The sequence below is a fragment of the Anneissia japonica genome, unplaced genomic scaffold, assembly GCF_011630105.1.
Source record: "Anneissia japonica isolate Jap-2015-1 unplaced genomic scaffold, ASM1163010v1 scaffold6788_len1366326_cov149, whole genome shotgun sequence".
In the NCBI taxonomy this organism is placed as follows: Eukaryota; Metazoa; Echinodermata; class Crinoidea; order Comatulida; family Comatulidae; genus Anneissia; species Anneissia japonica.
Window position 1 is genome coordinate 773,657 of NW_022692324.1, and position 12,819 is coordinate 786,475.

The 12,819-nt window shown below is 33.5% G+C and overlaps 1 protein-coding gene across 1 annotated transcript in view; it reads right to left on the reverse strand.

The window, feature by feature from the left end:
• The window catches only part of LOC117100243, a 32,820-nt gene that overhangs the window by 2,048 nt on the left and 17,953 nt on the right, over positions 1 to 12,819 (reverse strand). Inside the window, exons 4-11 of the mRNA XM_033239844.1 lie at positions 11,566 to 11,668; positions 10,938 to 11,103; positions 7,971 to 8,074; positions 7,351 to 7,428; positions 4,707 to 4,783; positions 4,010 to 4,180; positions 3,098 to 3,391; positions 62 to 145 (exon numbers count right to left, since the gene is read on the reverse strand). Of these exons, the coding sequence (XP_033095735.1) occupies positions 62 to 145; positions 3,098 to 3,391; positions 4,010 to 4,180; positions 4,707 to 4,783; positions 7,351 to 7,428; positions 7,971 to 8,074; positions 10,938 to 11,103; positions 11,566 to 11,668 (1,077 nt within the window). The remainder of the gene's footprint in view (positions 1 to 61; positions 146 to 3,097; positions 3,392 to 4,009; positions 4,181 to 4,706; positions 4,784 to 7,350; positions 7,429 to 7,970; positions 8,075 to 10,937; positions 11,104 to 11,565; positions 11,669 to 12,819) is intronic.

Here is a 12,819-nt window from a genome sequence, read left to right on the forward strand (position 1 = left end):
TATATATACTTTTAATATATATACACATATATATATACTTTTTAAAAAATCTAAAGACTACCTCCATACAAGCGATGGGTTGCGGTTTTTTTGTTGGTTGCTTTCTCCCATTTTCGTCTAACACTGTCCTACGTGTTATTTCCAACTGTTACATAAAAAAAATTATATATAATTACATTATTATTATTATTATTCGGATCCAATTTGAATGCAGTTTTAGGCAGTCTAATCTTTCTTAGACCTAACCTCGAGTATTATTTGATGATTATTAAGTTTTGACCTTTGATCATATTTGGTCATGTGACATTTTTAGCTATGTAATTCGATGTACAGTGTAGGTGTAATACAATAATAGAAAAACAATCAGTTTATTACTGCTTTTATGGGACATGATATAACAATATTTTGCATAGCTCTTTGGCCATCTTAAAATTTAAAATGGCGTACCTTTTGCACCAGAATTACATCGTGTGACCAAATATGTTTTCAACCATGCACCCATATACAGCTCTTTTTTTGAAAGACACTGAGTGCACGCAAAAGTGCACACACGACTCAAATAAGCTCCAAGAGTATATTTATCCGAACACTGCGCTCGCAACGCAACAAGAATGTCTTTTGATAAACACACCACAAGAATTTTTCTTCTGTTAGTGAAAACTCAAAATCCATTTTTTCTTGATTTGTGCGCTTTGGCTAACTAATGTAGTTTATTCTTAGGATTTCGGTGAAAAGGTAGAATTCAATGTACATGCAGTAATCAAACTATCAAAGAAAATTAATGAAAAAGTCTTATTTATGTTTTTTTCCCTTCGTGGTGTGGGTGACGATTTTTTTTTCTTCGAAATTTGTAGTGATATGGTTCTTATTAAACATTCTTAAAACAAATTATTATCACCCTCTCTTTTCCGAAGGAGAGGTTAATGGTACCGTATTGCAAGAGCTCGAGTCGCGCGTATGTGTCTGCCTCTCTGTCTGTATGTGGTGTGTGTGTGTGTGTCCTTGCAGGCGCATAACTCAAAACTACCTGGCCGATTTACTTCACATTTTCACACATTGACAATGTTACATGTATCCAGGTCCTCCTCGAACTTGGTGCTGATCTTAAGTAAGTTGCAGATTTGAGAATGTTATTTACATATTTTCCGACCGCAACCGATAGAGCCGACGCGAGCAGATCGTTAGACAGAGTAGTATTTATAGGCCGAGCCGGGCAGATCGACCGCAGGCTGACTCCAGCTGATCGACCGTGTGTCAAATTCTTGCCGGCAGATTGGAAGCGATCCGGACGCGATGTTTTTTCGGTACAAAACTTCTGTATAAAACTGCAATCGGGCTATCTCGAATGACTTGACTCAAAAATCTCATATAGCAGAATTCAGAAAGTCAAAAGGTCATTAAACAGCAATAAAAAAAACCTGTTAATTAATTCAAATTTATTAAGCTCAAAGGATTTTTTTACACAAGTTTATGGTATTATGCTTTTAATATAATATATCTATGCTGTCAATTAATGGGCAGATTTATATGTACTGTATATGTATTGGAGGTTATGTTTGATGATCCAAGTGTAAAACTGAGATGTTGCCTACTATTTATTTCTTCACGTTTCGCTTGCTATCATCAAGGCCTAGTTTAAGTGCCTATGAGAGTTGTGGGTTTTCCGATGTCCTTAGCCTTTGATGACCGTTTTGGATATCCCAAATGGGATGTGCGGAACGTCTCCAAAACGTCTAATATGTGGCAATTCATATGCGCCCTGATCTCTATTCATGTTACTAGGGAGTAGTCTTATGTTTGATTATTCTAATGTTCCATTCTGATTCTTTGGCTAAGATGTTGACGGTTTTCCAGTTTGGGACGTGGTTATGTGTAATTATATGGTCAGTGATAGATGTGAATGGTGTTTGAGTTGACAGTCTGTGATCTGTTGACACTCCTTTACATTGTTCTGTCATGGTTCATCCGAGCTGACATCGTCGGAAAGCCCACCACTGTCATATATGCACTTATGACTAAACCTTGCTGACATCAGGCAAAACGTCAAGAAATAAATAGTAAAGAACATCTCAATTTTACACTTGACGTTGGATTATCAAGAACAACCTCCAATACATATTTATCGTTGGATCCAATGAATTTATTAAATAGTTTTATATGTACCGGTACATTTGCATTAAAATGGAATATTTGAACTGCACGAGTAATATAAAGTGTTATTCGAACTTTAGATACATACTGTGGAATGTTTATTGTAGGTTTTAAATAATTGAGTACTTAGGCCTAGCTATTAATTATAGGCCTATTAAATAGTATTGTAGGCGAAGCCTATAGTAATTGCCTAATAGATAATTACCCTCGCCTTTTCGAACGAGATGTGAAGGGTATTGCAATAGCGCGCGTGTGTGGGTGGGTGTGTGTGCGTGTGTATGTGTGTGTGTGTGTGTGTGTGTGTGGGTCTGTCTGTCTGTCTGTTTGTGGTGTGTGTGTCCGTCCTTCCGCTGGCCCATAACTCAAAAACTACTGGACCGATTTATTTCAGATTTTCGGCCATTGACAATGTTAGGCCTACTTGTAGCTCAGTCCTCCATTAATTTAATGCTGATCATGAGTAAGATGCAGAATTAAAAATGTTATTTATATATTTCTCAGCCGCAACAGCCGGCAGAGCAAACTCGTACGAATCATTTGTCCTTGTTTGGCAAGGCCGAGCGGACTCGAGCGGATCGACCGGCGGGAAGAGTAAGGGATGAGTCAAAGTTACGAGTTACGGGCTTGCCATGCGAGGCCTATGAAGAAGCTTTTCGTCCTACCGACTTGAGGTGGCGCAAAAGGGCGAGGGTTTGTAATCTCAGATCATCTTGTTTTGTGTAATGCGAATGGGTGTTTTGCATTATGCGCCTCAATAAGCCTATTAAAGTGTAATTTTATTATCATCATTATTATTAGTCCTAGGCCTACATTATAATCATTATCATCATCGTTTTTGTCATCATCATCTTCCCATCTTTATGTCATGATATGATGAAATTATTATATTCTTATATCCAATTATCCGATGTAATGTAGTTTGTCACAAGAAAACTAAAGAGGTTACCTTCAATAATCGTTTATTTTCTGTGCATACAACCCCCAATTTTAGGTAATGCATATTGTCGAATCCAATTTTAGCCTGATTCTGAAACAATTCCCGGTCGCCAATACATGCTTTGTCCTGACTTAGATCAAGAAATCTGACTACCAAAACACTGTAGACAGCATCAGGCAAAAAGTCTACGGGAGTCACGTACACCGATACTGTCTGCTTTTCGTCTTTCTTAATTTCCAAGTTGTCTATTTTGTGTTTCATCCGAGACGGAACTATAAACAGTCTCTCACTTTCGTGAGATTCCTTCGATAAAAATTTAAGATGATGAGTTACAGTCTGACATTTTGGTCAAATAATATCTATTTTGTGAATAAAGTCAAATTTTAGTGTGTTTCACCATTGCTATCACTGGTTTCACGCCAAATCGGTCATCAGTCATAAAGGTGAGACATATAAAATCAATATATCAGATAGGCAGGTACGAGTGTATAATGGAAGTAAAAAGTTCCCATTTCTAAAAAGGTGATTATTTGTTTATAATATGTTTAGGGTGCTTCGCAGCAAAGCTAATTGAAACATTATTTACTATGATTCCCAAGCAAGCTGCTCCCAAAAACTCAGAAGTTTTTTTTTCAGCTTAACTTTAGATCCGCTATGTGTCCGCTATTTCAAGTTGTAGGCCTATGAGGGAATCTGCCTGGGAGTTAGACCTGTGCAATATACCGTCAGGTTTTCTGGATTCGAACTCAGCATCTTCTGCTGTCTATGCACACGTCTTAACCAACTGGGACTTTTGTTGGAAGCTCGATAGGATACAATTGACGGTATGCTGATAAAACAATAGAATTCGATGCACACACGCGGAACATTAATGTGATACACCATCTTTACGCTATATATTTATAATCAATGGCTTCCTACCTTTTCAAACATGAGGCCAAATGTCTTCATTAGTTCAATAAAGTTTCCAAAGATGACGTTATTATCTTCCTCAATTGCACCAAGTTCATTCCGCCATAAATGACGCACTAGCTGTTCCGAAAGAATTCCTTCTTCATCGAATTTTCGCCAACAACTCTTCATCAATGGTACCTACGTAAAAGTGTGTGAATTTAAAGGAATTTAAAAGAGTATGGGATATTTTTTCTTAGCGTATATACACCTAGCATCTATAGTACAGAATGCAACATAGCATACAGTAGATGTTTCTGTCTAGATGTGTATAAGAGACAGGACTAAACCTTGCTGACATCAGGCAAAACGTCAAGAAATAAATAGTAAAGAACATCTCAATTTTACACTTGACGTTGGATTATCAAGAACAACCTCCAATACATATTTATCGTTGGATCCAATGAATTTATTAAATAGTTTTATATGTACCGGTACATTTGCATTAAAATGGAATATTTGAACTGCACGAGTAATATAAAGTGTTATTCGAACTTTAGATACAGTTTGTCATCTCTAACTCTCCCTGAGAAATGAAGAAATAAATGCCATTTAAAATTTATGAATTTGGAAGTGGGACAAACGTATATTGATTTTAACTAATTAATGACAAATACTGTAATCCAAATTTCAGTAACTCATTCGAATATTTAAGGTGTATAATTACTTTCTTGAAGCCTCTTAGTTTTATAAGTGCATCCAGATCGTCTAGCAAATTGAATACAACTCCATAAGACGACCTGTCTGTAAGGAAAAACTAGAAAAAGGTAAGAAATTATTGATTGTAATATGTAGGCCTATGATTTAAAATTCAAAATATATTATGTTCATTTGTTTTAAATACATTGACGTGCTCCAACTCAGGCCTAAAAAATGTTATGTTGGCGTAACAGGGCCCAAAATCGGGTAGGTAGGTAGGTGGGGATTTCTTTTTTTTTAACTGCCACAATATTCAGTAAAGGTTTTTGAAATCTATAAAATCAATTAAATAAGCCTATAAAGTCTCTAATTGTCATATTTTTCGCCCTTGGACCACTTTTGAAACATTTTGAGTGACGGCCGACCACACCTACTTTGCTATCGTAAACTTGTATCGTGAAATATTTAAATAAAAATGTCTAGGGTCGGCCCAACAGTATTGGGCCTATTAGTACTTCTTACAGTAGTCAGTTATTAGTATTATTAGTTATTACGCCTAATATTAGTAAGGGTACTATATAACCAGAAGTTGTAAAGATGTACCGTCGAGATACGTACACAGATCTGGAAAAATATATCTTAGTTTAATTCTTTTAGGTGTCTTACCATTATTGGTATTGTTTAGGTTTCCTTTTAGCATGTACAGTTTAATCAAACAAACTTTTGATCCTTACTCAAATTATTATTATTATTATTATTATTATTATTATTATTATTATTATTATTATTATTATTATTATTGGCTTTTCGCAGCAGTACTTGGAAAAGCCATTGTTTTTGTTCTGATTTTTTTTCTTTTTTTTTCATTTTACACTGTTGTTTTGTGGCCGTCACTTTGGTCACTTCCCATGCTTAGAATTTTTCAGTACTTTGCCGAAGCAAGGATGTGCCTCCTAATACTTAGTGTCAATCTATGGTGGGGTGTGCGTGTGAGGACCAATTAAAGTGACTTAAGGTCAAACAGTCTACACCGGATATTTCAAAAACTGGTCAGTTGATGTGAATGAAACTTACGGGAAAGTTTAATCAAGTTACAAGGAAGAAATGTTTATGTGTTAGTGACGATCCAGTGAAGGGTGTAAATTTTAGGGTCTTTTCAATTTTGGAGAACCCAGACCTAAATATATCTTTAAAAAAAACCTATGGGTCTAAATGGAACATTCTATAATAATTTGTAAATGTCATGTAAAAAAATGATTAAATTGTTGTGACAATCCGCAGTATGGTGTGGATCTGAGGACCATTTAAAGGAAAACGTCCCAGACCACATATTTCGAAAACGGATCAACTGATCTAAATGAAACATTTTGAAAAACGTTTAACCAAATTACAAGGGTGTAAATTGGAGGGTCATTTGAATTTTGGAGTTCCCGGACGTAAATAGCTATAAAAAGTTTTCAATGGGTGTAAATGGAACTTTCTGTAGTAGTTTGTAAAGGTCCAGTAAAGAAATGACTGAATGTTTGTGATGATCCGGCGTAGGGTGTGAAATGAGGACCATTTAAAGGAAAACGTCCCAGACCAGATATTTAAAAAATGGGTCAACTGATCCGAATGAAGTTTTCGAAAAATTTTAACCCAAGTTACAAAGAAGATATTATTATGTGTAGATGATCCAGGTTAGGTTGTAAATTTGAGGGTCATTTAAATTGCTTACGTCCCAGTTATAGATGGATAAAAATGACACTTTGCAGAATAGTTTTTCATGGTGAAATGAAGAAATGATCCAATTTTGGTGACGATCCGCAGTAGCATGTGGATATGAGGACCATTTAAAGATTTTTTGTTGACAGTTGATTAAGTTATTTAAACGCAATTTTCGTTTTTCTAAAATGCACGTTTCTATGCAAGGTCGGCTCATATGGCGCGCAATGGTCACGATGTACCTCCTATTACCATTGCAACCATAGTTCAAGTCTCACTTGTAACGTAGCAGTGAACTTGGTTTTCGTTTTTGTTTTCCACTTCATTGTTTTTCCACTTCATTATTTTTTTTTACTTTATCCTTTTAACGGCTTTTCTTTTTTTTTTGCAATTTCAACTTCATTTCTCATTAAAGCAATGGGGAAAAGCCCTATGTCCCGTAGACATAGTAAGTATAATAATAATAATAATAATAATAATAATAATAATAATAATAATAATAATAATAATTATTATTATTATTATTATTATTATTATAATTATTATTATTTTCATTAATATTATTACCATTATTAAGTCCTACTTTTAATAAGTATTAATAGCATAACGTCTCGTTCCAGTGTCTATGATAATGACTGCGGGACAAAATGGCTTAGAGTGACCAAAGGCTCGGTGACTTAAATGAACGGTCGTATGGCTACGCAAAATGAAAAACCTTCCCAGTGAGATGCATAGGAAACACTATAATATGTAATATATTAACTACTTACCCGGTGAGTTAAATAATAAGTGAGCTGACCAGCATAGTCCCATATGCAAGTTACACCACTCAGATCTGCCGTACTAGATTTAATTATCTGATCTTGAATTTCTTTAATAAGCTTCTTGATCGGGGGTTTGTCACTTTTGAAAGTACTTGTTGGCACCGACAGAGATTTCTTTACTAAAAATAATAACAAAAAAGGTACTATGTTGTGTTTTTAACAGCTCCTCTGCAGTTCTTGCGATGATAGCGTCATCAAGTACCTGCTTGGTTCGTCCACACACTATGAAACAATGTTAGCATTTAAAAAAGCAAAGGGAAAGAAAGGGGGAGGGGCAGAAAATTGTCTCTAGATTGTATAACTGCTCAGCCGGTATAAATATCCTAACATAGATCCTTTTATTAACGTGATCTATTACTCTGTATAGACAATTGTTATACTAGGAATATAATTAATTAACTGGCTACATCTTTAAACAATTTTAATAATGTTAAAACCTATCATGGTGCTTTACTTCTTGGTAAAAACATAGATGAGGATATAAAAAAACAATGAATTTCTAATATTGTGCTATATAAATATGCCTTGTTTTAAATAAATGACCACATAATTTTGTATCTATTCTTTGCCTGAGAAGAATTTAAGCTTTTTTATACACTTTATCATTCAAAACATCCATAGGTCTAAGCATTTGACATAAGATAGTTTCAAACAAACTCCGAAAAAAGTGATACAAGCCACTGTGATTCAATATTTCGAACTTTATTAGTTCATCTTCTGGACCATATTCATCCCCCTTATGTTTCTTATCCATATAATCATACCGTCTATATTTTCCTGCTCCTCCCATTTACTCCAATCGCTGCCAACAGTTTGGAAGACGATAATTTTAACAATACCATCAGTTGGCGGCTCTTTCTGATTAAATCTATTAGTGACGTTTTAAAAGCAATTACCAATGATATTATTTAATTTACAGAACTATAAACAATAATCATAGCATAAGCAATAGATTAATTCTTTCTTTCTTTCTTTCTTTCATTCTTTCTTTCTTTCTTTCATTCATTTCATTCATTCATTTATATGCACATTTATTTATCTTTTTTTATATGGTAGTACATTTGGTGAGCATGACAAAAATAAGAAGGTACAAACGATACAAGACAATAATAGACAGGACAGACTAAGAGAAAAAGAAAGGAAAGTGAAAACCTTACGATACAAAAACGGCAAAAACAATGCTCAAATATAAAACCCATGAAACCATAAATAGCTTAAATCTAAATGATAAAAAGAAAAACAAATTAAGACACATTTTTAAAATATGTGGTTTTTTTTAACCTGCCGGTATTTTTTTTTTTATTTGGAATTTAAAATTGTAAAAGGAAGGAAGATTATTCCAGGAACTTGGACCTGAGAATTGGATATTATGTTGAATGGAAGTTGTTCTGTGTGTGTGTATACACATCTAGATGTGTATAAGAGTGTGGGGGGGGGGGGTGCATTTGATTAGAAAATCTAGTATTATGGTTATGATATATGATTAAAATGGAATAATAATTGAAATTTGAAGGGGAGGAGAGAATTAACCCAGGAGAAAATGAAAACATCGTTAAAGGTAATTAATGTTAACAGTTTGAGTTTGAGGGAAAAACAGGGAAACGAAGTGGCCATAAACAATATTGCAATAATTACAATAAAGAAGAATCAAGGAGCTATAAAGTATAGGAATACAGGAAGATAATCTATATATAATACTGATACTATTACAAATTATGTTCTCATTTTCACAAATGTTCTTCTTACAATTTAGGCGACTGTCGATATAAACGCCCAAACATTTCGTGTCATTAACAAGTGGGATAATTTGATTATTTATTTTTAGTTGGTCAGTATGTTATCAAGTAATCTAGTGGAATTATGAAAGGCAATACAACTACACTTCTTCAAATTAACAGAAAGCTTGTTGGCAGAAAAAATGTTTAAGAATGTTTAGTGGGCATGTTGTCATTGGAAACATTAGAAAGTGAATCAATATTTTTGTCCGTATACAGAAGAGTGGTGTCGTCAGCATACATAAGAAATGTAAATAAATGAGATGAATTACAAATGCCTGATGTATAACAAAAACAAAAGGGGACCTAGCAGAGATCCTTGTGGAACTCCACAAGTGATAGGCAGAAAGTCGGACAGGGCATTATTAAATGTTGTGCATTGTAAGATTGGAAAGGTATAACTTTTAAAAATATTATATGCAGGGCCACGAATACCATAATGGAATAGTTTGGATAGTAAGATTTTATGGCCAATAGTATCGAAAGCCTTCGAGAGCGGCAATTTCATGATTCTCAAAGGCTCTTGTTATATCATTCGTAAGTTGAAGAAGTGCAGTTGTAGTGTTGTAGATTTTTTTCTAAAGCCAAACTGAATAGGGTGTAAAATATTGGTATTTTGAAAAAAAATGCGATCATACATAAAACGTTCACAAATTAAAAAAAAAACTGAAAGAGTGGGGATTGAACGGTAATTAGAAGTATAAGATTTTTTACCGGACATAAAATTTTGGTTTAACTTTCGTGTATTTGAGGCTATCCGGAAAAACGCCATTTGTCAGACAAAAATTAAAAATGTAGGAGAGGGGTTCCGAAATAAAATTATTATTATTATTATTTTTTTTTTTTTTTAAATTTAATTTTATTTATTTTTATTTTTATTTTTATTTTTATTTTTATTTTTATTTTTATTTTATTTATATATTTTCATAAATTTATTAGATTGTTTAATAATATATGAATTAATATCGTCAATACCAGGTGCTTTGTGCTTTTTTGAAATCCCTTACGACAGATAGAATCGCATGAGAAGTAACAGGGTTAAGAAATGACGAATGGAGGTCTGGTTTAGGAAGGCAAGATTTGTAATTTGAATAGACTGACCGATATTATTTAAATGTGTAGGACCAATATTAACAAAAGAATTATTGAAGTGATTTGCAATTTTAATAGTGTCATTTGAAGGGGTTCCGTTAGAGTTTATAGCGCATTTATCGTGATTACTGTCTACCTTCATTTTTATATAAGACTATTGATAATTTTGAATGTACTTTTAATGTTAGTTTTTTTCCTTATTGAATTTATCTTCGTCAAAATTACTCAAAGTTTGACGGGTAATTAAATTAAATTTATTAAAAAATTGTTTGAATTTATCAATGCTATTGTTTGTAGGATACCGAAGGGATTTGGAATAAAATTTATTTTTATGTTCAATTAAGGTAAGTATCCCACCGGTCATCCGTGTCTTAATTTTCTTTTTCTTGGCAGAATGTTGGTGAAGTGGAAAACGTTTGTCATAGATGTATTTAAATTTGGATTCAAAATTTGAAAAAATATTGGGGTCATTTAAATCAAGTTCGTTCCCAGGATGTTCCTTCGAGTTCATGTATAAAGTTGTCGTAGTTTCATTAATTTTTCTAAATGTATATGTTGGATTACTTTGGTCAGTTCGATAACTGGTAGACGTGGGAGTAAAATTGTAAATAGGCAGAATAAATTCCAAGTTATATGAATTAAGGAAGAAAGTTAATTACAAAAACTAACTATATACAACATTCCTTTTATATTATATCAACTTATAGGATTAATGTTCAAAGACAACTTAATTAACAATTGCCTGAATATTGATCCCATTATTATACGGCGCTCTTCAGTACTGAGTAAAATGTTGAAAATTAAATGCAAGCAAAACAAATACAAAACTACAATATACATATAGAAACCATCTTGAATACTTACTCTTTCCCAAGCATGGCTTTTATACAGCAAGTCTTTCCTGACCCTTCTTTCCCAAGGAACTTTATTCTTGAATTAACAACAGTCATTGTACCATTTTCTTTTGCATCATTGTAAGCCTTTAGGGCGTCACCACCCCTAGCTAATATCTCTGATGGAACAGCCCGATCTAATGAAGATAACATACAGCAGATATTTAGTGTTTTGTCTTGATTGTACTTGTAAATTTCATTATAATTTATGTCACATACATAGGCGATTCAAATGTAAAAGCTGTAAACTGTCTTGCTGCAATGCTAAAAAAATAATTTGTTTACACTTGAAGATAACTCTTTTTGTACGGTTTACAGTTTATGTTACAAATTCATATTAAAATATTATTTGGAAGTTCGTATCCTATTAAAGGCAATTGATTTTACAGTTTTTTTTTTGTTGTTGATTTATTGTACCTGTCGATGTTCTGCTTTAAGTTACCCATGAAACTGCTGTTGATGGTTATTGCAATTGCAGAAAACAATTAGATTGCTCTATGTCTGGCCATTGCCTAAACAAATTGCAGTACAAAATAATATTCAGTCCTATTATATTTTTATGTTGATTGGCTTCACATAGTGAATTATACATAACAAACCTTCAAGTGATTGTCTCATATTTAACTTGTTGTCTCCTTTGGAGAATTTATCGTATTCACTACATGCATTTTTATCGTACAGATCAAGAGGCGTCTTTCCATACTGTAAAAACAGACACATGGTGATTAATTTCATCAGTTGGTGTTTAAAATTATATTAACAGAAATCAGGGGTACATTTTAGTTTAATAATAAAAAAAAAAGGTAATTATGAAAATAATATTCCGAAACAATTAACATTATGCCTACAATAATATTGTAACAAATTTCGGAAATTTTCCCTGGGGTCACTAGAGAATGGACTAACCCAAATAAGAAATTAAATTTAGCCTCCAATGCCCTGCTATTTTAAATAAGATATGTAAATGAGCGAAAGTATATGGAACTCTAACCCCATTGAATGAACTACATATGCTGAGTACAGGGAGAGGGTAGAATTGGTGACTCAGAATTTGTAAGGGACGGTTGCATAGAATTTCAGCAGTAAAAGCGGGCTTATCCATAAGGTAAGGGTACTTATTTGGAATTCAATATCTGTCTGCCCATGTACTTATTATAATTCCACGGTAAGTGGAAGTGTAACCAAATGAGGGATGAGTAAATGATATTCCCAAACAATTAGCATTATACAGTAATATTGTAACTGAATTTGAGATTTTCACTATGGGGAATGAACTAACCGAAATGGGAAAGTGGTCAACCCAAACCTGATTTAACCAATTTACCCTCCAATGCCCTGTTGTTATGGGCAAGACATACAAATTAATAAAAGTATAGAACCCTATTATATTTGAATTCAATTCAATTCTTTTATTTCAGACAATTAATACAAAATAAAAAAAAGAACAAGGCAAGAGAAAAAAGATCAATCAAATTGATTGAACAGCGCACAAAAATCTACATAACTAAGCTGGGTATAGTAGTGAGAGGGTAGGATTGGTGCTTGAGAATTCGTCTGACGGTTGCGTTGACTTTCATCAGTAAAGTGGGCTTATCCGTAAGATAAGGGTGCCTATTTGGAATTTAATATCAGTCTGCCCATGTACTTCAAATTCTACTGTACGTAGAAGTGTAACCCAGTGAGGGGTTGGTGATCATACTTGTTTAGATCAAAGACTTTTTTTAACGAGCTGAAAGTGATAATCTTAGGTTCGTTAATTATTTCGTTTATTCACTATTTATTTGCTGAAGTTCAGGGCCCACAGCTCTGGTCGAACCCATGGTTATCCTGACAATGAACCTGGTCTGTTACAT